Here is a 27,215-nt window from a genome sequence, read left to right on the forward strand (position 1 = left end):
CAGTCAGCACTTGCATGCTACACACAATTAATTATGAACAGAACACTGAGTAAGTCACTGACCTTCTCTCAGCATTGCCTTCCTTGTTTCTAAAATGAAAATGCAGTAGCTTACGACGATTCCTTTTCAACCTCAAAATTATGAAATCATATGGAGGGAAAACATTAAGTTGTTTAACAAATACTTAAATATTGTGTAAAGAATTACTCTTTGGCCTTGAGAAAAATAGACATTATAATAACTTTATTTCCTCGTTGCCATCCCCTCACCACCAATCCTAGTTATATTGCCTAACATACACTAGGATACTGCTACATATGTGTTGAATGAATGAACAAGCATTTGGATGTTAGATTTAGTTGGCAAAGTGCTTTCATTGGATCATATCATTGCATTCTCTCATCAAATCTATGAAGAATCCACTGGTAACTTTATAGACAAGGAAACCTAGAATATGAAAAGTAGTGCCTGAGGTCACTTACCCAGCGTGTGTAAGATATAGCACTTGGACTTGGGTTTCCCTAGGAATGTAATTTTGGGTCTAATAAGATTTTAACTGAAACTAATTATGACCCGAGGAAGAATAAAATATGTTTTAAGGTCCTACTCTACATTAGAAACTTAGCATATGTGATAATGTTGAAATCCGACCAGGCTGCCCCAATACACAGGTGAGCACACAGTTGCTGAGAGAAGCTAGAATGAGCATAATGTCACAGAGCTCATAAGAGATGCAGCCAAGAACTTTTTCAGCTCATCTACATTTGACTACTATTGCTTACAACGTCCAGCACACCATCGGACATGTAGAGGAAAACCGAGGACAAAGACAAATGAATGTGTCCTTTTTCATCCAGGGAAAAATGTCTTAATAAACTCATTACTCCTGGAAGAGAAGTTTTCTGGGGATTTGAGGTGAAAATTCTCTTAAAAAAAAAAAGTCTGGCTGGCCTCTGGCCCAGTGGTTAAGTTCATGCGATCAGCTTTGATGGCCTGGGATTTCACTCATTCAGATCCTGGACACAGACCTAGCACTGCTCATCTAGCCATGCTGAGGCAGCATCCCACAAAGCACAACCAGAAGGACCTACAACTAGAATGACAACTATGTATGGGGGGCTTTGGGAGAAGAGGAAAGAAAAAAAAGAAGATTGGCAACAGGTGTTAGCTCATGTGCCAATCTTTTAAAAAAAAAAGTGTCATGAATAGCAAAGGATTAGGTTCCTATGACCCCCAGGGCATCAATATTTTAACATATTAACTGGGATATTTTTCTTTTCCTCTGGGTATCTGTTGAAGGGCCTTTCATATTCAGAAGTAAAAGAAAGTGAAACCCAGGCAAAATGAGGGAGTTATTACTTTAGTTAGTTAATAACTACAGTAATCAGTTAAGACCTTGCTGTGGACCCAGCCGAGCTATGGTCTTCACTTCAAACTGAAGGCAGATACATTGGAGTTTTCATAGACTCTTGCAGGACTGAGCTGAGAACCCAGAGGAACTGGGAGGATTGTGCTTTTGTCAAGGGAAATAAAACTTTGTAATACTAATTTCATCTATAATGAACTATCATGTATCTAATTCCAAAAGAAGATGAATTTTGAGTCAGGTTCTCGGCGAGCTAGAGGCGGAGTCAATGATTGCCCTGAAAAACAATGATTAAGACCTACCAAGAGTGGGTCACAGGTCCACACTAGTGAGAAGAGTACATTATTCTGAAGAACGCCTCTATATCAATCTTTTTTCTGTGTCTTTATCCTTAATATCCCTGCTCAAAGCTCCAAACGTTCCCAATTGCCTACAGAATAAATTATAATTCTTTAATACTACGTGTAATATACCTCACAAACTGGCAAATATTTGTGCTTCTTTTTTTTCTTTTTCTGGCTATTGCACCCCTACACATTGTTTTCTTGTCTAGAAGCCCCACTGATGCACTTTCGCCTCAGCCGGTTACCTAAGACTATTCCCCTTCAGCTCATCATGGCCAGATTCAATTGACGCTATGATATCTCGTCGTAGCCCTCTCTCAGATCATCTCCCCTTCTTTGAAGTCTATTTGAACTTACTCTTGGAGTTTGAAAAAACATGTGTAGTGATTCAAAGGCTTCCCTCAAGGGAAGTCACTGATTTCCTGCCAACAGACCTCATCACACAGCAATATTAGAATAATAGGAATGCCAAATTTATCTGTCTCTACATTAAAGATAACCTTTCCAATGGGACCACAAGACTTGAAATCTGTTGGATGAGAACTGCCTCTCATTGACCCTGGGAACTTCTTTTCATTCTCCATTGCCAACTAACCATTTTATGACTAACTGGTTTTTTTCTTTAAATAGATTTAAAACTGTATTTTCTAAAATATCTGGTCTAACTAAGCTTCAACCCATTTTTTTTCTTTTAAGTGCCTTAATTGTCTTTTCCAATCCATTATGTGGTGTTTTTGTGGTGTCAGAAGAAAATTTCCCTCTTGTTTTTTCATTTACGATAGTCCCACCTATTAAACTACATTTCTGATCAGAGCGCCTTTAGTGGCATATGCCTTATAATCTCTATGATTTTTATATACGTTTTTGCTTGTCTCTTAAACTTAGGCTTTAGTTAATCATGCTCCTCTGTATTTTATTTTATATTCCTTTGTACATTATTACCCCCAGTTCCTAAAGAGTCACCTATATTCTCCCATAATCACTGATTCTAACAACATTCCGTCCTCGACCCACAATTATGTGTCTGATTTGTCCCTAAATATGCATAGACTCATGTAAAATATGTATTTTAATTTTATATATAAATTTTATTGTGCTATAAACCACAATATTGTTTACTTTTTTCAACACTTTTTCAGAGATCTGTTTAGGCTGTCGTATGGACATCTGTTCATTTGCTTCTCACTTCTGAAACCTGTTCCATAATGCATGTTCACATGTGGTAGAACCATTCTCCTGATGATGGACATTCAGGTTGCCTCCAACCTCCTTTTGCCACAAACAATGCAATGATGACCATCCTCATGCTTGTCCCTTATAGTCCTGAGCAAGAACTTATCTACAACATATTCCCAGAACTGGAATCACTGTGTCCTACAAAATATTAATACAGCCAGAGAGTTTTCCAGTATACCAGTGCACACTTCCACCATAACTCTGCCTCCCCACATGCTTGCCAACATTTGGTATCATCTACTTTTCTAATGAAGATGAATGATATCTCATGGCTATTTTAATCAGCATTTTTCTGATTTAAAATAAATTAATGAGCATTTTTCAGATTTTCTAATTTTGAGAATTTCTCCATGTAGTTGTCAGCCATTTAGGAAAACTCTTCTGCGAATCACTGATTCATGTCCTTTGAGCAAGTTTCTATTTGCTTAAAGCTTTATGTTTTAAAGTTTTTTTTCATTGACTATACATTCACAAGGTTTTCTGTATTGTCTTTTAGTAGTATGTTTCACATATGGGTGCTCTCCTTATTTTTCTGTTATAAAATTAACTGTACAAGTTGTGTGCTTTCATTCTTCCATATAAATTTTAGAATGAGTATTCATATTCATTTTAAAAATCCAGCTAAAATTTTGAATGTATTCAAGTGAACATTTAGACTTATTTGGGGGAAAAATGGTAACCTTATATTTTTATCCCATCTATTAACATGTTGTACCTTTTCAGTTACTCGTATTCTGTTACACAGTTTATTATACTTTTTGAATAATTTCTGTAAAGGTCTTGTGCATGCTTTGTTAGGATAAAACCCAGATACTTTATATTTTTGTTATTTTCATCATATTTGTTTCTGTTATGTTTGCTAATCATTCAAGAACTATTGATTTTTCCATTGATCTTACAGCCCGAAGTCTTACCGATTATTCTTATTAGGGCTTGTAAATTTTTTAGTCTCTTTTTATTGATGCTTCCACCATTTTCTTGTCTTATGATTTTGACCAGGACAAGTAAGTCTATGTTAAATAGTAGCTGTAAGAGCGGGCATCTTTATTTATTCCAGATCTTAATGAGAACGAATAAACTGCCTCTGTCAAGTATTAATGGGTAATATTCTGCTATAGGTTTTTGGCATATAGTTTCCTTTCAAGATTAGAAAATTATCTTTTGTTTGTGAACTTCAAATAGTTTATCTGAAAATTATGAATTAACCTTCACCAAATTTATTTCCTACATCTCTTAAAAGAATTACTTTTTATTTTATTCATTCACTGGTGATGTTTACCACATGTTTAAGGAAGGATAGTCCATATGTCATACAATAACAGTTCTTACTTCCTTGGATTGTTACAAATAAAAGCATTTAGAAATGAATCTGGGATCTCGTTAAGATGGCGCTGTGAGCAGACGTTGAACTTGCCTCCTACCATGAACACAACCAGGTTACAACAATTTTGGGAAGAATCACCCTGGATTGAAAACTGAAAACTCGATAAAAAGAACCCCCACAACAAGGGACAGTCCTGACGAAAGCAGAAGAGGCAGTAACTCCGGCCGGAGAGGAAAAAAGCCACCTTTGGGAGCAGCGGAGCTTCTCAGCTGGCCAGGCGGGAGCCAACCTAAGCTACGCAGCCCTCCCTGGAGGAGTGAGGTCTGGAGCGGGGGCAATACTGCTATAACCATCCTTCGGACTCAGCCCAACTGAGAGGGGGGGTCTTACTGTCTGGCTTGGCTGGCTATTAACTGCAGTGAGGACATTCCCAGAAAAGCTATTGGCCGAAAGCCAAAAAGATCCGCATCTTAAAGGGACCACGCACAAACTCACTCATTGCAGCAACCTAAAATCACCAGACAGAAGGCTGACTGTCCTTTGGTGAAACAAGACTCACCTGGTGGGCTCTGGGGGCATCTTGGTGAGAGGGGGATCCTCTCCGGAGACTGAGACATTGGTGGGGGCCATTGTTCTGAGATGGTCCAGGTGTGCTGATATGACACCGGTGGGGGCCATTGAGGTGCCTCCCTTGGGCTGTTAGCCCAGGGGTCTGCCACACCCACTAGAGCACAGATTTAATCCAGTTCAGCCAGGGCAGGAAACCCGCCCTAGGGACTGGCCCCACCTAACAGCAAACCCTCAGGCTACTTTTCAGCCTGCATTGACTAAGTGCCTTGATCCTCTACAGGCAGGCAAGGGTGTCTGCCTCTGTGGGGCAGGGCTTGTGTGAGGACCAGGTGAACTGTGGGGGGCATTGGCACAGAGGTGGGGGCCTCTGCAGTGTGGCGGTGGGGTATGCTCCAGGGGGTTGAGAAGTGTGCACCGACAGGGACTGTGTTGACAGTGTATGTGGTCCAGTGGGGGGGTGAAGCTTATCAGCGGTAGAAGACTTATGCTTCACAAATAGCCATAAAAAGGATCAGCCCCAATTTCCAAAGCCTGAAACAACTGAGGGCCTCCATGCCAAGGGCTAGCCCCACTAAGCTGCATCCCTAAGAGAACTGACAACAGCCTTGTTGGCCTCAGGCCTATCACAACTGTACACCCCTGAGCCTAGCAACCAGCTATACTGGGTACCAACCCAATTAAGAGGACAATTGCAATAAGAGTGTGCTGATAGACTTTGTAGCCAACAGTGCTGAGGCCACTCCAAACTGGATTTGCAAACAGCTGGCCAGGGAAGGAGAGATCAGACTCCCTGGGTACCTGCAGTGGGAGCAACCCTGCCACAGCAGAAGAACACAAGTAGCCCACAAAGGGGTCACTCCTGGTTCTTATGGTCTGGTGACGAGAGGGAAGCACACTGTTGGGCCTCATAAGGCATCTCATACATAAGGCCACTTCTCCAATATCAGGAGACATAGCTGACTCACCTAGTACAAAGAACATAGCACAGAGAAAGAGGCATAATGAGGAGGCAAAGGAATACTTTCCCAGCAAGGGAACAGTACAAAACCCCAGAAAAAGAACTAAGTGAAACAGAAACTAGCGACGTCCTCAACAAAGAATTCAAACAAAATATAATGAGGATGCTCACAGATATGTGGAGAAGAATGGATGAACACAGTGAGCACATCAGCAAAGAACTGGAAGATATAAAAAAAAAAAAATCAGAAATGAAGAATACAATACTCGAAATGAGAAATTCACTAGAGGGACTCAATATCAGAGTAGAGGAAGCAGAAGAATGGATCAGTGAGCTAGATGAAAGATTAGAGGAAATCACCCAAGCAGAACAGAAAAGAGAAAAAAGAATCAGACAGAATGAGAACAGTGTAAGGGAACTCTGGGACAATATCAAGCATGCTAACGTTCAGATTATAGGTGTCCCAGAAGGAGAAGAGAGAGACAAAGGGGCAGAAGATTTATTTGTCGAAATAATAGAGGAAAATTTTCCTAACCTGAGGAAGGAAACAGACATCCAAGTTCAGGAAGCACAGAGAGCTCCAAACAAGAGAAGCCCAAAGAGGCCCACACCAAGACATATTATAATCAAAATGTCTAAAATTAAAGACAAAGAGAGAATCCTAAAAGTAGCAAGAGAAAGGCCACAAGTGACATATAAAGGGAAGCCCATCAGGCTGTCAGCGGACTTCTCAGTTGAGACCCTACAGGCGAGAAGAAATTGGCACGACATATTTAAAGTGCTAAAAGGAAAAAACCTACAATCAAGAATACTCTATCCATCAACGCTGTCATTCAGAATGGAAGGAGAGATAAAGAGCTTCCCAGACAAGCAAAAATTAAAGGAGTTTATCACCAAGAAACCAGTTCTACAAGAAATGCTGAAGGGACTTATTTAAGTGGGAAAGCAATGACCACAAATAGAGATAAAAGAAAAAAATTATCAAAAAAACCCAAAACAACAACAGCAAGGAAAAACAGGCAATAAAATCACTTATAAGGTAAAAGTATAGTAAAGGCAGCAGATCAACTACCTGTGAAGATAATATGAAGATTAAAAGACAAATGTACTAAAATTACCTATTTCAATAATAAGAGGGTAATGGATAGACACACACTAAGCAAAAGACTATATATGATGTGAAAAACATATAATGTGGGAGGAGGGGAGTGAAAAAGTAGACCTTTTAGAAAGAGGTCAAGCTAAAGAGTCTATCTACTCAATATAGACTGTTATATGCATAGTATATTAAATAGGATCCTCATGGTAACCACAAACCAGAAACCTATAACAAGCAGGAAAAAAAGTAAGACAAAAGAAATCAAACATATTACTAAAGATAGCTATCAAACCACAAGGGAAGAGAACAAATGAAAAAGACAGGAACTGAGAAGAACTACTAAAACACCCCAAAAAAAGAAAAAGTGACAAAATGGCAATAAATACATGTTTATCAATAGCTACCTTAAATGTCAATGGGCTAAATGCTCCAATCAAATGCCATAGGGTGGCCAACTGGATAAAAAAACAGGATCCATGTATATGCTGCATACAAGAGACACACTTCAGACCTACAGACACTCACAAACTGAAAGTGAAAGGATGGAAAAAGATATTCCACTCAAATGGCAAAGAAAAGAAAGCAGAGGGTAGAAATATTATATCAGACAAAATAGACTTTAAATCAAAAACTGTAACAAGAGACAAAAATGGGCACTACATAATGATAAAGGGAACAATCCAACAAGAAAATATAACACTTGTAAATATCTACGCACCCAACGTAGCAGCATCTAAATATATAAAGCAATTTTTAACAGACATAAGAGGAGAAATAGACAGTAACACACTGATAGTAGGGGACTTTAACACTCCACTTACACCAATGGATAGATCATCCAAACAGAAGATCAATAAGGAAACATTCTCCTTAAAGGACACATTAGACCAGATGGACTTAGTAGATATATACAGAACATTCCATCCAAACACCACAGAATACACATTCTTTTCAAATGCCCATGGAACCTTCTCCAGGATTGATCACATATTAGGCCACAAAACAAGTCTCAATAAATTTAAGAAGATCGAAATAATACCATGCATCTTTTCTGACCACAAAGGTATGAAACTAGAAATCAACTACAGAAAGAAAACCAGAAAAGCCACAAAAATGTGGAGATTGAACAAAATGCTACTGAACAATGATTGGGTCAATGAAGAAATCAAAGAAGAAATTAAAAAATTCCTGGAGACAAATCAAAATGAAAACACGACATGCCAAAATCTGTGGGATACAGCAAAAGCAGATCTAAGAGGGAAGTTTATAGTAATTCAGGCCTACCTCAACAAAGAAGAAAAATCCCAAATAGACAATCTAAAAGTGCACCTAAAGGTACTGGAAAAAGAACAACAAACAAAGCCCAAAATCAGCAGAAGGAAGGAAATAATAAAAATCAGAGTAGAAATAAACGAAATAGAGACTAAAAAAAAATCGAAAAAATTAATGAAACCAAGAGCTGTTTCTTCAAAAATATAAACAAAATTGACAAACCCTTAGCTAGACTCACCAAGAAAAAAAGAGAGAAGGCTCAAATAAATAAAGTCAGAAATGAAAGAGGAGAGATTACAATGCACACCTCAGAAATACAAAAGATAATAAGAGAATACTATGAAAAGCCATACGCCAAAAAATTGGATAATCTAGAAGAAATGGATAAATTCTTAGAAACATTCAACCTTCCCAAACTGGATCAAGAAGAATGTAGAAAATTTGAATAGACCGATCACCAGTAAGGAGATCGAAACAGCAATCAAAAACCTCCCAAAAAATAAAAGTCCAGGACTAGATGGCTTCTCTGGTTATTTCTACCAAACGTTGAAAGAAGACTTAATACCTATCCTTCTCAAACTCTTCCAAAAAACTGAAGAGGAGGTGAGGCTTCCTAACTCCTTCTACGAAGCCAACATTATCCTGATACCAAAACCAGACAAGGACAACACAAAAAAAGAAAATTACAGGCCAATATCACTGATGAACATCGTTGCAAAAATCCTCAACAAAATACTAGCAAATCGAATACAACAATATATTAAAAATATCATACATCATGATCAAATGGGTTTCATTCCGGGGATGCAGGGATGGTTCAACATCCGCAAATCTATCAAAGTGATACACCACATTAACAAAATGAAGAATAAAAATCACGTGATCATCTCAATAGATGCAGAGAAAGCATTTGACAAGATACAGCATCCATTTATGATAAAAACTGTTAATAAAATCGGTATAGAAGGAAAATACCTCAACATAATAAAGGCCATATATGACAAACCCACAGCAAATATCATTCCCAATGGAGAAAAACTGAAAGCTATCCCTCTAAGAACAGGAACCAGACAAGGATGCCCACTGTCACCACTCTTATTTAACATAGTATTGGAAGTCCTAGCCAGAGCAATCAGGCAAGCAAAAGAAATAAAAGGGATCCACATTGGAAAAGAAGAAGTGAAACTGTCACTCTTTGCAGATGACATGATTTTATATCTAGAAAACCCTAAAGAGTCCACTAAAAAACTTTTAGAAATAATAAAGGAATACAGTCAAGTTGCGGGATACAAAATCAATGTACAAAAACCCGTTGCATTTCTATACACTAACAACGAAGTAGCAGAAAGAGAAATTAAGAATACAATTCTATTTACAATTGCAAAAAAGAATAAAATACCTAGGAATAAACTTAATGAAAGAAGTGAAAGATCTGTACGCTGAAAACTATAAAACATTGTTGAAAGAAATCGAAGAAGACACAAAGAAACAGAAAGATATTCCGTGCTCTTGGATTGGAAGAATTAACATTGTTAAAATGTCCATACTTCCAAAAGCAATCTATAGATTCAACGCAATCCTTATCAAAGTTCCAACCACATTTTTACAGAAATAGAACAAAGAATCCCAAAATTTATATGGAACAACAAAAGACCCTGAATAGCCAAAGGATTCCTGAGAGAAAAGAACAAAGCTGGAGGTATCACACACCCTAATTTCAAATTATACTACAAAGCCATAGTAACCAAAACAGCATGGTCCTGGCACAAAAACAGACACACAGATCAATGGAACAAAACTGAGAGCCCAGAAGTAAACCCACACGTTTATGGACAGCTAATATTCGACAAGGGAGCCAAGAGCATACGATGGAGAAAGGAGAGTCTCTTCAATAAATGGTGTTGGGAAAACGGGACAGCCACATGCAAAAGAATGAAAGTAGACTATTCCCTTACACCATGCACAAAAATCAACTCAAAATGGATTAAAGACTTGAATGTAAGACCGAAAACCATGAGACTTCTAGAACAAAACATAGGCAGTATGCTCAATGACATTGGTCTGAGCAGCATATTTTCAAGTCCCATGTCTGACTGGGCAAGGGAAACAAAGGAAAAATAAACAAATAGGGCTACATCAAACTAAAAAGCTTCTGCACAGGAAAGGAAACCATCAACAAAATGAAAAGACAACCTAACAATTGGGAGAAGATACTTGAAAACCACATATCAGATAAGGGGTTAATATCCAAAATATACAAAGAACTCATACAGCTCAACAACAAAAAGTCCAGCAATCCAATTAGAAAATGGGCAAAAGATCTGAACAGAGATTTCTCCAAAATAGATATACAGATAGCCAAGAGGCATACGAAAAGATGCTCAACATCATTAGCTATCAGGGAAATGCAAATCAAAACCACAATGAGGTATCACCTCACTCCAGTCAGAATGGCTATAATTAATAAGACAGGAAACATCAAATGTTGGAGAGGGTGTGGAGAGAAGGGAACCCTCGTACACTGCTGGTGGCAGTGCAAACTGGTGCAGCCACTATGGAAAGCAGTATGGAGTATCCTCAGAAAATTAAGGATAGATCTACCATATGATCCAGCTCTCCCACTGCTGGGTATTTATCCAATGAACTTGAAAATACAAAGGCGTAAAGATACTTGCACCCCTATGTTTATTGCGGCATTATACACAATAGCCAAGACTTGGAAGCAACCTAGGTGCCCATCAAGGGACGAATGGATAAAGAAGACGTGGTATTTATACACGATGGACTACTACTCAGCCATAAGAAATGATGAAATCCGGCCATTTGTGACAACATGGATGGACCTTGAGGGTATTATGCTGAGTGAAATAAGTCAGAGGGAGAAAGTCAAATACCATATGATCTCATAAGAAGATAAAAACAACAACAACAACAAAAACATAGCATTGGAGATTGGACTGGTGGTTACCATTGGGGAAGGCGGGATGGGGGAGGGCAAAAGGGGTGATTAGGGTCACATGTGAGGGGATGAACTATAATTAGTGTTCGGGTGGTGAACATGATGTAATGTATACAAAATTCGAAATATGATGTACATCCGAAAAAAATAAAAATTAAAAAAAATTTAAAAAATAAAAAAAAAGAGCTGACTAAAAAAAAAAAGAAATGAAGCTGGCATAGAGTAATCAATGCATATATTACTATTATTATTATTATTGCTAATAAAATTCTTGAAAATGCAGATTATTAAAATTACTTATTACATTGGTTGTTTCCAAACTCTGCCCCTTGGAATCCTCTAAAAACTGAATTGAGGGAGGAAGAGTGAATAAGGTGCTAAGGGGAAATGCCTTCTCCTTCCCTGCGAACCCATGTAACTTCAACCAGAGAAACTATCTTTTGTTTGTTTTATATATTATTCTTCTGTACAAATTTTATCTGCTAGGAACTAATGGTTGCATGTCCTTGGTTTAGTTAATTGCATGTATTTTGAATAAAAGCACTGTTATTACAGTTGGTCCCTAAATGATAGTTCTCACAAGAGGTGAAAATAAATCAGGAGGAGCCTACAATACACATTACATCTCTCTATTCATAATAAAATTGGCTTTGTAAATACTTTTAATTCATTTCTATTAAAAAACCCTTATATATTGAACAGATGCTTCCTCATCATATTGAGGTAGATACTGAAGTAATATAAAGATATGCCCTGTCAATAGGCTGCCGTCCTCAGTGAGGCTCTACGCAAATACATAATGAATACTTACGCCGCCAGCAGACCATACTGAGCTCTGAAGAGACTCAACCACACAAGACTACATTATGACTTTGATGGGCACTGGGCACTTTTGCCTTCATGGGCCCTTTCTTCCATGAAATCATATTAAAAGTTATATTTTACATCTGCATTGGTATAAAGATATATATGATAATATTATGCATTAAAACTTAAAGAAATCATTTTTTCTTTCAGATTTTCAAGAAATCAAAACATTTTGATAGGCTCCTAACAGCATAGTAGGCTTACTGGGCCTGGTGGATAAGTCAGCCCTGCAGCAATGGGTTAAGAATTCACGTACATATACAATTCTGTCAGGTCATATAAATGATGCAAGTTAACAAATAAACATGTTAATTGGCGACTAATATTCATCTCCAGTGAGAAGCAGATAAAAGAGAGAGGAGGGTACTTTGGTAGAATGGAGAACATGCTTCAAATCCAATGGGTCACTTGTAACTGAGCTCCATGATGGAAACGGATCCAATGTTTTCAAATATTATCACGTATTTGAAGACAAACTGAAAGTATAGATTTTTATCCCATTCTCCTGCTTTTGAAATGTTGACCTCCAACACAAATTTAAAATATGGTACAGGATTCACTGCCAAATAAAGCCCATCTTTCTGCTGCCTCCAGACTCTGGGGCACTGATTTGCAGTCAATGTGTTAAGAGGCAGAACTAGTAGGAATGGTAATAAACTTGTTTAGGATCCAAATGTCCTATAATCAAATATCTTCTCTCTTAACCCTGAGGAAATCAGGTTAGGATTCCTGCTCTAGTGGCCTGGATTCATAGCAAAAAAATTCTCTCATGGCTATATTGTTGTATCTAAATAGAGAACCATGATAACACAGAATATGATTCTTAAAAGAGAAGCTCTTGCAGACACTGTATTAACAAATCTCTGTTCTATCATCCACAGAGTGCCTGTTGGAGAAAGGGCAAATGTAATATGGAGAGGACCAATGATTCCATGTTGACAGAATTTGTCCTGGTTGGGCTTTCTGTCCACCCAAAGCTCCAGACAGTTTTCTTTGTGCTAGTTTTGTGGGTGTACCTGATGATCCTGCTGGGAAGTGGAGTCCTCATCTCTGTAATCATCTGTGATTCTCACTTTCACACCCCAATGCATTTCCTTCTCTGTAATCTTTCCTTTCTGGACATTTGCTATACAAGCTCCTTTGTCCCGCTAATTCTGGACAGCTTCATGACAGGAAGGAAAAGAGTTTCCTTCTCCGGGTGCATGGTGCAAATGTTTCTCTCCTTTGCAATGGGGGCCACAAAGTGTGAGTTTCTAGGCATGATGGTACTTGACTGCTACGTGGCCATCTGCTACCCACTGAGATACCCTGCTATCATGAGCAAAGGTACCTACGTGCCCATGGCAGCTGGATCTTGGGTTGCTGGGCTTGTGGACTCCGTGGTGCAGGCATCTCTCACAATACAATTACCATTCTGTGCTAACAATGTCATTAACTACTTTGTCTGTGAAATTCTAGCTACCCTAGAACTGGCCTGTGCTGATATTTCAATCAGTGTGATCAGCATGGCAGGGTCAAATTGATTCTTCTGGTTATTCCATTGCTGGTACTTTCCATCTCTTACATTTTTATTCTTGCCACTATTCTGAGGATCTCTTCTACTGAAGGAAAACGTGAGTCCTTCTCCACCTGCTCAGCCCACCTGACAGTGGTGATTATATTCTATGGAACCATCTTCTTCATGTACACAAAGCCCAGATCTAAAAGCTCTGTTGGTCCAGATAATCAAGGCACCTTTGAGGTCCTCATCTCCCTCTCCTATGGAGTGATGACCCCCATGCTCAATCCTCTCATCTATAGTCTGAGGAACAAGGATGTAAAGACTGCTGTGAGGAACATGCTGAGTAGGAAAAACTCTGATGGAATATGAATACTGATTTACACCATGTGACTCAGTATTCTAAGCTGCTGCAGATACAAAATTCAAATAGAGAAAATCACTGTGTGAAAACAATTTCACCGTGTGTCATTCAAAACTATATGATAGAAATATTTTGGTTGCATTTGTTACTATTAGTTTTTGTTCAAACTGCAGAAATATAATATGCTTGTGCTTTTACAAAACACAATTATGGAAATGTAAAACATTGAACATTTCTTAGGAAGTCCCAGCAAAACATAATCACTCTTAAACCTTTAGAAAATAAAAAAGGCAAAAGGTGTCCTAAAAAGCACTTTGTGGGGGTGGGCTGGTGGCATAGTGGTTAAGTTTACCCGCTCCACGTCCATGGCCCAGGATTCGCAGGTTCAGATCCCTGGTGTGGACCGACACACCACTAATCAAGCCATGCTGTGGCGGTGTCACACATATAAAATAGAGGAAGATTGGCACTGACGTTAGCTCAGGGCCGATCTTCCTCACTAAAACAAGACAGAAAACACTTTGTCACATAAAAATAAGTACATTATTAATTAATGATTCAAAGTGATTGTTAATCAGTACATGAAATATTGCATATTCATTTTTAATTTGTTAATTTATTTACTATTTGTATCCACCACACATATAAGCACTGTGAGAGTAGGAACTTGTCTCCTTCTTACCCTACATCATCCCAAAGAAGTATTATAGAACATGACACATAGTAGATGCTTAATAAATATATTTTGAATAAATAAATGAACTTCAGTATGTATAAACGTAGAAATGCATATCTGTGATATCTGAGGTAACAAAGGTTATTCAAAAATAGATTTGATTCAATGTAATATTTTCTAAATAAAGTAGATTGGCATGTTGTCATGTGAACTTCCTTGTCATATGTACTACCTTTTCTTTCTTATGTGATGTGTAATATAATGCAGAGGAACATATTTTATTTACCAGCTACCACAACTTTTGTGGGTCTGGTACATAATGAGACAAAGATAACTGAAAAAGTCCTTTAGTAATTCATCCTAAGATTTAACCTAATAAATAGAGATGGCATGGTAGCAGAGAATTCCTCTTGGCCTTTGAGATCAGGTTGGAACAAGGGCTTCTTTCCTTCTCTGCATTGGACCATACAGCTCCTAATCAGTAGGAGAACTAGAAAGAACTGGTAACTGACAAAATTTGCAATAAGAGGATAAGAAGTGGCAAAAGACAAAAACTCAAGTTGTTCAATGACCTGAGGAGTTACAGGGTTTTGGGCATTGAAGGATAAGAAAAAGATAGCACAAAACCGAGAGAATCTCTATTGTCTGAAGAGTGCAGCCAGGTGGAGCAATGTCAATGTAAGGAATAGAAGTCCCTTTTCCATAGAAAGAATTGACTTAGATATGTCAATAGAGGAAAGCATTCCTTTTTTCCAATCCTTTGAGGAGTTTATGAGAGTTGAAATATAGAACACAAATCTAAAGTAAAAGACTACAGCTACTTCCAAATTGTAAAAGTAAGCCCACAATATCTTCCTTTCTCATCAACACATAAATGTTGTTTCTTCATGAGATTAAATAAGATAATTCAGGCATAGTGCTAAATAGTGCCTAGAACATCCTAAATGTCTAATAAACATTGGCTGCTTATTATTATTAGCATTGGGTGCACTTTAATAGGTCATAATGTTTTGAGTAGGCACAAGATTTTCATCCTTACTTTTTGTGGAGTAATTTTGATGCTATGACACTATCGTCTCTCAGCTTCAAATCTACTTTTCTATGCTCTGCTTTGTGAGTTAGCATTGGGACACTAAAAACTACATGTCTGCTTTACTGGTAGGCTTCTGCTAAATTATTCCAAAAGAGTTGCTAGATACAGCATCTATTTATGCTAAAAACACTGAATAAAATGGGTATAGAAGGAAAGTATCACAACACAATAAAGGCCATATATGATAAACCTACAGCTAATATCATTCTCAATGGAGAAAAACTGAAAGATATCCCTCTAAAAACAGGAACCAGAAGAGGATGCCCACTTTCAAGACTCTTATTTAACATTGTATTGGAAGTCTTATCAAGAGCAATCAGGCAAGAAAAACAAGTAAAAGAGACCCAAATTGGAAAAGAATAAGTAAAACACTCACTGTTTGCAGACAACATAATTCCATATACAGAAAACCCTAAAGAATCCACCAGAAAGCTATTAGAAATAATCAGCAACTACAGCAAAGTTTCAGGATACAAAATCAACATACAAAAATAGTTGCATTTCTATACACTAATAACAAACTAGCAGAAAGAGAAGTCAAAAATACAAATCCCGGGGCCAGCCCGGTGACGCAGCTATTAAGTTCACATGTTCTGACTCAGCAGCCAGAGGTTCTCTGGTTCAAATCATGGGTGCGGAGCTACACACCACTTATCAAGTCATGTTGCTACAGGTGTCCCACATCTTAAATGGAGGAATATGGGCACAAATGTTGGCTCAGAGCCAATCTTCCTCAGAGGAAAAAGGAGGATTGGTGGCAGATGTTAGCTCAGAGCCAATCTTCCTCAGAAAAAAAAAAAACTACAATGAGATATCAACTCAATTCTGTCATAATGGCTATAATTAACAAGACAAGAAACAACAAATGTTGGAGAGGATGTGGAGAGAAGGGAACTCTAATACACAGCTCATGGGGGTACAAACTGGTGCAGCCTCTATGGAAAACAGTATGGAGATTCTCAGAAAATTAAGAATAGAACTACCATATGATCCAGCTACTCCACTGCTGGGTATTTATCCAAAGGACATTCAAACATGAATGTGTAAAGATACCTGAATCCCTATGTTCATTGCAACATTATTCACAATAGCAAAGACTTAGAAGCAACCTAGGTGTCCATGAAGGGACTAATGGATAAAGAAGAAGTGGTATATGTATGTGTGTGTATATATATATATACATATAATGGAATACTACTTAGCCATAAGAAATGATGAAATCTGGCCATTTGTGACAACATGGGTGCACCCTGAGGGTATTATGCTAAGCAAAATAAGTCAGAGGGAGAAAGTAAAATACAGTGTGATCTCACTCATAAGTAGAAGCTAAAGACAACAACAAACCATCACAGAGAGACAGAGCTTGGAATGGTGGTTCCCAGAGCGGAAGTGGGGAAGGGGAAAGGCAAAAGAGGTGATTAGGCACATGTGTGTGGTGATTGATTTTAATTAGTCTTTGGGTGGTGAACGTGATGTAATCTACCCAAGAATGGAAATATAATGATGTACACCCGAAATTTATAGAATGTTATAAACCGATGTTATGGCAATAAGAAAAAAAAAAAGAGTTGCTAGAGAGACAAAAGAAGGTTGGAGGAAGACAGAGGTCTTGAGCTTCACTATTTGCTTCGTGTTCCTGTCAGCATCACCCCAGGTATGATTCTTCATCAGGACAATGGCAGCTCCTTAGCTGGTACCTGTATTAGTTTCAGTTTTTACATCTTCTTTTCTGTAACCCACAAACAGTGGCCTACTATTGCCACTCCTCAGAGGTTTGAATCTGTCACTCAGCTTTTACTTCTGGTAAATGTATAGCCCTGTCAAGTCTTTACTCTGTCTTGAGGTATATTTAAAAGCAATGGAATATGCAATTCTCTGCTTGAGAAATGTAGTGCCTCAGATGGAGTGTGAGCACTAATTTTGGCCAAACTATTCCATACACAACTAAATGACAGAAGGTCCTGAGAAAGACATTTGTGTGTCTTCTGCAGTTTCTCTCTTGTGTCTAAAACATAGATTATGAAAATCTCTTTAGTATAATCCAAAATTATATAATAATCATATGATCATATAAAAGGAAAACATTGAGTAGTTTACCAAACTCTGAAATATATGTGATAAGGGATAAACTTAGGACCTTGAGAGAAAGACACAGAGGTATAATTCTTTTCTTTCACCAATGCATACCTAGCACCCACCTAAGCTCTCTACCTTGTACATACTGTACTATTTCTATAAATTTGTTGAATTCATACATAAGTAAGTAAATAATGAATTAAAAAATATCTTCAGGAAGGTACATTTAATTTCCAAAATAATTTATCAAGATCATATTATTGGACCCTCATGATAACTCTTCAAAAGCTAGTATTTCCCCAACTTCACAAAGAGAAAATCTAGTTCCAGCAATGAAGAAATATCTGGTCACAACCAAGATGTGGGAAGTCCTTTATTTGAATAAAACAATTAACAAACTTAACAACTCAACTATTGTGAAATAAACCTTCTTCTAAGCCACATATGGAACATGTATAAAAATTGATATTTTCTTAGGCTGAAAACAAGAACCAGCAAATTACAAAGAAATTATATTAAACAGTCCATATTCTCTCAATTAAATTAACAGTAATTAATTAAAAAGCTCTAAAACATGAGATAATTAAAACACTCTTCTAAATGACTAATAACTAGAGGTGATATTCAAAATATTTAACAAATTCTATGGCAAGTGCTCCAATGCATCAGAATGAATGCCTGCCATAAAAAAAATCAATTCAGCCATACTAATGTAGGCCAGCTAAATCTCAGCATTGCTTATAGATCAGAAAGAAATTACAGGCAAAAAATTATAACCAGATCTGAGCTTGTACGTGTTTGCATAGCTGTACAGGTTCTTCACAGTTAGTGTCCATTCTGATTGGGTGGTAGCTGTCTCAGAATTTGTAAAATATTTTCAATAGCAACCTTGCTAAGAAACAAAATCTAATTGAACACTGCAAATTAAAATTTGCTAGGTAGAGAAAGACGTTTCCTGAGGGAAATGTTCATACTTCAATTCTATGAGAAACTTGGCTTCATAAGGAAGGCAGAAGGAAGGAAACAAAAAGAAAATAAAGATAAGGATAAGGAACTATCTAGAGAATTTGAATGCAAAGCCAAAATGCAAGGCATTATGTTCTATATTTACATCTAATTATTTCTTACTAAATCTTCACAATAATCTTCAAAAATATATCTCATTGCTCTCTATTTATAGATGAAGAGATTAGGATCATACAGGTTCTAAGTGAGACAGCTAGTTTTCAGACCATAGTCTTGACATTATTTCCTTTACTGTCTATTAATCAGGAGGAAAATATCCTGAAGTCCAGTTCCATCTGAATCAGGAAAATTAATCCACAAATATTAGAGAGCAAGAAAGTTAAGATATCCTAACTAGATTTAACTTCAGAATTTCTCCAGAGCTGTTAAAACGATAGATAGATGAGTTCAGGGGACTGTGATGATCAAGTCCTTAGTGATTGTGGCAAACGCCATGAACAAGAGTGGATAACACTTTGACTTGCTCTTGATCACACTATTGCATCATCCTCTTGAGAAACTCATTGATATCCCTGTATTTACAGGTAACAGATAGTAATCAGCAGGAACCAAGTGTTTTAACCAACCAGAAAATTGCTCAATAAACCTAGGGTCATGGTTTTTCAGTGTGATGCACTTTGGGGAAGATGAATTCTTAGGGTGTGAGAATTTTTGGTTTATCAAGGGAAGCAGAAAACATAACTGGTTAGGAGACTGGATGCAAAGTCAAACTGTTTAGATTGGAATCACACCTCCAGATCTACTCTACTACTCTACTAGCCTATGCAAGTAATTTAACTTCTCTGAACCTCAGTTTCACATCTGTTGTGAGGAATAAATGTACCAGTTCACACATCAGCATTTTACAGCACTTCTCTTACGCTGGAGAAAGGATCTTGGCTTAAAACACCAAGGAGCCAGAGTAATTGGGAGAATTCATATATAACCAAGTTTGCTTGTGGTGATGGTAGATCACTAGGTTGATGGCATCTAGCCAGTATATGAAGATCCATATTTAAACACTAATGAAGCACATTCCATTTGGTGCTGTAGGAGGTATGATTTTTGAATCATATATTATTGGTAATCTCTTTGCAGTATATGAGAAAAGCAGAGCACCATTACTAACTCCACCCCACTTTTTAGGGAAGCAAGAAGTGGAACCACTAAAAGGAGAGGCAAGTAGGCACCTAAGAGGTAGAAAAAGAAGCACTGCTATGTAGACTCAGCAAGATCACAAAGGGAGAACATCAATAAGCCTAAAAGGGAATAGCCTATCTCTAAGAAAGGAAATTGGAGATATGGACCTTGTTGCTATCAGAGATATTAATGTGGAGCTAGGAAGGATGACCCAGTTCACTTGGGAATGGCTCATGCAGGACAGGCTGGAGAGGTATCAGTGGTAAATCCAAAGTTGTCATAGGCTCAGTAAGACCCTAAATAAACATAAAAGAGAAATAATTTTACTGAGCCCAGATAGGAAATTCTTATGACTCTCCTTGAACAATACCCATGAGGTTTCCAGAGAAATGGGAAAAGGAAGGAAGCGCCCTCTTCTCTGTTTCAGATTAATTAAAAATGAAGCAACCATTTCAGTGACTAATGTCTTCTGTAGGTCAGGGAAGGGAGCACACTAATACATCACTTATGTTGCAGATACATTTTATCCTCATAAAACCCCTAAGATATTCGTGTTTTATACAGTAAGGAATGTGGAGTCCCAAAAACTTATACAAATGGCCCTAGGTCACACAGTTAGGAGGTGGCACTGTGGGGATTGGAGCTCTAAACAGACTCCAAAAATTCATGCACTTCCCATCACCTCATCATATAACTCAGCTTTTTTCACTGCTAAAAGACCTTCCTATCCATCTCTTTAACAAACAGACAAAGAACAATTTTTACTTTATATGACCTCTAGGCATGAAAACATTGTGGTTCCCAAGAGGCCAGTTGACCTTGGAAGACGTTATTTCTTTTCTATTGGCTATCTTGTAGCCTGGTAATCTCTCACGGGAATATAAAACACAACGGATATTTACACCTCAGCAGGGAACTACAACTCAGAGGACATCGTTAAAAGTTGACCTACTTCTCTCTGATATTAAGGTACAAATAAGTTACATAGTGATGGGATCCCATGTGCTTGCAACAGACTAAAGTCAAGCTTGTTCAAGTAAACTTGTAACATATTAAAAACAACACCCTTCTCTCCACAAGTTTTCTGGAGGGAATATGGAGCTGTTCCTAGAGGATTCATTTCTCTTCCTTTGTTCAAACTGAAAAGAAAGAGTATATGAGATCATCATATAAATGATCTATGAAAATTCTAAAGAATTATAAAGAATTTTAGAATGAAAATTCTAAAAGTGGAATGATTTTATTTTGTGGAAAGAAAGCAATCCTTTATGCACTGCCATCACTTGTCATTCATAAAATGCAATCAGACAGGGTGAAAAAGGCATATTCTAATGAAAACACCAAGTAGAGAGTCACAGGTGATAAACAGACATGAAAGAGAATATTATAGTGCAAGCATTTTGCTTAGTCAAAAGAATTAAAGAGATTTACAACAGTCCTCATCCTTCCATATTGCTTTAGACCCAGCTTGTTTTACTCAAGTACATTCACTGCACAACACTGAAGATATTTGAGATTCTGACTCCAAGAACACATGAAATCATGCAGATAGTCCATTTTCATCCTGGGACATTAATTGAGGGCCCATATTCTTAATGTTATGATTTCAAAAAATCATTACACTTGTTTAGAAATACAATGATCTAACTTTTGTTTCAGAGAGTTCTTTTTTCTTCATATATCAAGGACAACCATGGGTCAGGACACTATAAAGAATCTTGAGTAGGCTCATCCTGCCCAGAGTAGGAATCAGCAAGTATTAAGATTTCTTCCTTTCTGTCTTTCTTTCTTCCTTCCTTCCTCCCTCCCTCCCTCCTTCCCTTCCTTCCTTTCTTGAGGAAGATTAATGCTGAGCTAACATCTGCCACCAATACTCCTCATTTTTGCTGAGGAAGACTGTCCCTGAACTAACATCCATCTCCATGTTCCTCCAAGATTTTTTTCTTTTTTTTTTTTTAAAGATTTTATTTTTTTTTCCCTTTTTCTCCCCAAAGCCCCCCAGTACACAGTTGTATATTCTTCCCTGTGGGTCCTTCTAGTTGTGGCATGTGGGACGCCGCCTCAGCGTGGTTTGATGAGCAGTGCCATGTCCGCGCCCAGGATTCGAACCAACGAAACACTGGGCCGCCTGCAGCGGAGCGCGCGAACTCAACCACTCGGCCACGGGGCCAGCCCCCTCCTCCAAGATTTTTTTCTAACTCTGAATTTAACATAATCTACAATGATATTTAAATATAGCACCAGTGGTCAGTTCAGGGCCAACAAGATGATAAATGGCAAGTAAACGAAGAATGGTAAAAAAATAATCATACTAATCAGCATACTTTTGTCACAGGACTGTTCATCACATCAATTCAGAATCACTGTGGCATAATCATGACTGCTCCCAAAGAGCAAACTGTTCTATTAGGGTTCTTTTGGGGCACACAGATGAAAAATACTATGTTCATCTGCATCTAGATATGTGAGCATCTATTACAGAAAATTTAATATGTGGATCCCAATGTTTCTAACAGTGGCTATATGATCAGATATCTGTGAGATGATCTGTTGAGAGTATATTTGTGCTGACTATAACAAAAATGTGAGTAAGGGCACTAGGCTTGCTCAAACTCCTCTTTCTTTTGTTGGAGATTTTTCATGATTGTTCAAGTTTGCCATGCAATGTTAGAGAACTCACATTTGAAAGTCTCAGATAAATATGTAATTTTTGAGATTATCTGGTACTCATCACAAGTAAAAATTTATCAGCATTTGTCCCTTTGGTATCTGGTAGCATTGGACACAGGCATCAGCAGTGAGACCGGAATTTGGCCATGCTGACCTGCCAGCTCCTGTTCCCGTCATGCCCTGACCTTCAATCACCCCTAGTCTACACAAACCTCCAGGAAAAGAAAAATGTGCTACCTTAGTCTTGGCTGCAAATGAAACACCCAAGGATAAGCATGGGAATGACAGCTCTGACCCTTGAGAGTATGTGCTCTGCTTCTTGCAAATATTTTCCACTTTGTTTTTGAGGAAACTGTGCTCCAGGTGAAAGTAAAGAACATGTAGTCAGACTGCAGCATCTTCCCTCATCTTAAGACAAACTTTACCGTCCAGAAGATGGTCCTCACAAGATATCAAGTTGTGGCCATTTTACCATTAGTATGAATGTGAAACTGGGCCCTGACAAGGGATGATATTCAAAAAATTTTTAACAAGTGAGGCACAGGCAAGAGCAAATATGAACAGAAAGCCAGCTGGAATGACACATTAGGCTATAAGCAGAGCAGTGCTTTGATCTATATCACATTTTAAGAAGATCCTCCATGTTGCTGTATGGAGAATATATTGAAGGAGGCAAGAGAGAAGCTGAGAGACCAGTTAGGAAGCTAGTGCAGAAACACGATCTCTCATGACTTGTCAGAGCTGTGCGTTTACTCATCTCTGTGTCTCCCATGGCTTTATGGTCTGCCAATGTACAGTTGAGTTAAATTGACTTGAACATGGTTATCAAGAAAAAGGAGTCTTCTCAAATCTAGATGGAATTACTTTAAATGAGTTGTTAAGACTTTGTGTAGTCAAATTCAATAAGTTATATAATTTTGTCTCTTACAAACAATTCATATTTTCCCCAACTCATCAAGAAATAGATTCCATTCTTTGGTGAAAGCGATTCATTTTGATACTCTTTCTATTGATTTTTATAGGTTTCTATTGAAGCAGAATGATTGCGTGTCTGTTTTATTTACCAAAACCAACGGAAACGATTATTTTTAGCACCAGCAGTAGGCAAACTGACTCAGATTCACTGATTTGCAATCAAATATAATAATGCTGTCTTTTATAGACTGTCTAGTAAATACCAAGAACCATGACGAGTACTCTTTATCACATAACAGCCCTCCCTACAAGGTACTGACAATACTGATTTTACAGCCTAAATAGTTTAGTCAAGGTCAGCAAGCTGAAAGTCAGGAAACTTGGGTCCTAATACACTTTTTATAATAACCAAGATGCATATTTGAAATCATCAATATAATTAGAGTAGCAAGCAATTTTACTGAGTACTTACTATGCATTCATAACTATATTATATTCTTCACATGCATTGCCTCATTAATTCTCAGACTAAGAATTTCAGGTTTGAATTTTTAAATTTTTAATATCTTCATTTTACAGACATGAAACCTGAGGTTTAGAGAGGTGCAGTGACTTCGCAAAGGTCGTAGAGGTAGTGTTTGACAAATATGGGCAGTACAATTCCAGAATCCAATGTTCTCAGCTATCTCACTCTTCTGCCTCCTATATGACAGAGAATGCTTTGCTCCTGTAGAGTCAGGCAAAATCAGTAACCAGAAACATAATGCAAAAGAATGATCTTTATTTACAACAGCAAAACTTACACTCCTAAAATATTACGTTCAGCAATACATGTGCTCAATTATTTTAGCAAAACACATGGGGAATGGCTGAAAGAACAAAAAATTGTAGCCTGGCACAAGGAAGACTCAGAGACAGCAATTTGTAAATGAAACTTGAAATGTTGTCACAACAAAAGGAATACATACTTATTTTTTGTTGTTCCACTAGGAAAGAGAGATATATACATACAGTTAAATGTAAAGAACTTTCTAATGAGAATTGTCCAAAAATAACCTATGTGGCTACATAAAATGCGCTGTCACTGGGATAGGGGGCAGAAGCAAGATAAACATCAATTATATTGTAGATACATTTCTGTTGTCTCATAAGGGTTAGAACTAGGTTAATTTTAAGATAATTTCCAGCTTGTAGATTCAATCATTTAGAATTTGATTATTTCACTGATATGATTGTGTAATAGTATACATTTAATGATCTTTACCTCCACTTTCATAATTCATTATGAAAATTTCATAATTCAGTATGAATGTGATTCAGATTATTCCAAAAATAAATAAAATATAAGCATTCCCATTAAAGAAAACATTATAATTATTATTGTAGCATTGTTTATTATAGTAAGAGAAAATGAAAGCAAGGTAAATGCCCAATATTTGAGAATAGATTGAAGAAATATTGAAACATTTAAATAATAGACTACTATACAACCATTAAAACCATGTGTTTCCAGAGTTTTTGATAATATGTGAAAAACTGCTTATGATGTAGTGTTAAGGATAAGAAGATGTAAATTACAGATAAAGATATAAATTTTATGACTTATAATACTTCTCATCTTTATTTTTTAAATTTTTGAACATATGTCCAAGTTCATCTCAATGTTGAACATAAAGCCTGGCCCATAAGAAGTGCTCAATAAATGCTTGGTGAATCAATAAGAGGGGGAAGAGTGTGACATACTTTTATAAAATATTTTGGGAAAATTAGTTAATATTTTAAAAATATCAGACATGTTCCATGTCTTAGACCTATAAATACATAGTTATCATATGGAAGAAACAAAAAAAATCAAGTAATAGAAAAAAATTTCATTCATATTTTATCAGGAATAGTATGAAAATCTTACTTCAATGAAAATCTTAAAAGCATATGAAAAATGAGAATGAAAGTCACAAGTTGGAAAAGTATTTGCAGACAATTTGAAGAGGAAAGTGTTCATCTATTAAGAGCTCATACAGATTAAAACTATAAAAATACCAAGAGATAGTTAAGCAAAGCATGTGGATGAACAACAAAAGAGAAAATAAAAGTACTAATCAAACATAGAGGGACTGTTCAATCTACCTAGCAATCATAGAAATGAAAACTAAAAGAAAGTGATGTTTTATGAAAATATGAAAGAATAAACACCTTCTCACATTCTAGAAAATATACAAAAAAATGGTTTGTGCAAATACTTCAGTAGCAGCGTAAAGTGTTAAGTTTGGGAAAAATAATTTTTCATAGGTACAAGAATTCTCCATTCACATCCTTTCTTTCTATGGTCCTATTTGTAGAGATTTACTTAAGTTATTTCCAATAGAAAGAAAAGCAGATAAGATAGCCACATACACAGATACCAATGGTCATTATATCAAAATCTCAAAAAATTAGAAACAAATTAAAATATCCAGTAAGATTCAAATTGTAGACTAGAGTAATTCCACTTAATAACTCTTCAAATGTTAAAAGAGAATATTAAAAAGCTATGAAAAATCATAGAAAATTATTGTTATAAAGTGGAAAATACTAATTAAAGTTTATCTACAGGGGGCTGGCCCCGTGGCTGAGAAGTTAAGTTCACGCGCTCCGCTGCAGGCGGCACAGTGTTTCCTTGGTTCGAATCCTGGGCACGGACATGGCACTGCTCATCAAACCACGCTGATGCAGCGTCCCCCATGCCACAACTAGAAGGACCCACAGCGAAGAATATACGACTATGTACTGGGGGGCTTTGGGGAAAATAAGGAAAAAAATAAAATCTTTAAAAAAAATTACTAAAGTTTATCTAGAGTACAATTATACTGGTATAAAGAAAAATTGTTTATGTGTGGTGTAGAATTAGCAAAAATATGAAACATTAAAAAAGTTTAAAGAGGTGGAATACTTATTTAGGATTCTATTGGGATAGGTCTAATATTTTTTGTGGAATAAAAGGAAAAACAAATTCTTAGGGAAACTGACATTTCTGAGAACTTTGGGACATAGTCCGCTTCCAGCTGCAACTTAGGTTGAGGCCATGAAATACAGACATATTCAATGAGTACTTGGAGACATGTATGGCTGGGGAAGGTTTTCCTTAAGTCAAGGTAATTGGATCTTTGGAATGTGCAGAAGTCAGGGACTTTGCCTCTGGAGAATCCTGCGTCTCTGACTCACAACCTTAGGGACTGAAGAAGTTTGTAAAAATGAGTGCAAACTCGACTTCCAAAAAGGCTGAGTCTGTCTGGACTGTCAACTTCAGGATAAATCATGGGAAACTACAGTTGTATCTTTGATCATTATTTTTAATAAATTTTATTTCCTTGACACCTACTTAAGAGGATGCATGCACAGACAAATTCTCTGATTGTGGCTGTTCTTTCTCATGTTTGTTTCTAAGAAAGAGGAGCAACTGTCTTTCAAATTGAAAATTTTTTGGTCTCATCTGAAAAATGCAAGTGAAATTCAAATTCCTAGGAATTTTTCTATTACTTAAAAGAATGGAGTGGTGTGGATGATTTTAAAACCAAGTCAGAAGGTAAGAGAAAGAGAGAAGTTTTTATGAAAATTATTTCAAAAAGAAAACATCCTATCAACAAAGATTTTTGAGTTGAGGTGATCCTTGCTGGTGGGATTTTGAAAAAATATATATGAAGAAAAAAATACAAAAACCCAGGCATCATCTCTAAGATAAGGATATTCTTTAATTTATTTTTCAATTCTGAAAGAGTCCATGAAAAAGACTAACAAGGAAGGCAA

The 27,215-nt window shown here is 37.0% G+C and overlaps 1 protein-coding gene across 1 annotated transcript; it reads left to right on the forward strand.

Annotated features, from left to right (window-relative positions):
* The first annotated feature begins 12,906 nt into the window (after positions 1-12,906).
* LOC103567883 (olfactory receptor 13C8-like) lies at positions 12,907-13,865 on the forward strand. Its single transcript, XM_008544624.1, is given in 2 exon segments — positions 12,907-13,513; positions 13,516-13,865. Coding segments are annotated over 2 exon segments (957 nt in total).
* Positions 13,866-27,215: the final 13,350 nt, after the last annotated feature.

The sequence above is a fragment of the Equus przewalskii genome, chromosome 26 (genome assembly GCF_037783145.1).
Source record: "Equus przewalskii isolate Varuska chromosome 26, EquPr2, whole genome shotgun sequence".
Taxonomy (NCBI): Eukaryota; Metazoa; Chordata; class Mammalia; order Perissodactyla; family Equidae; genus Equus; species Equus przewalskii.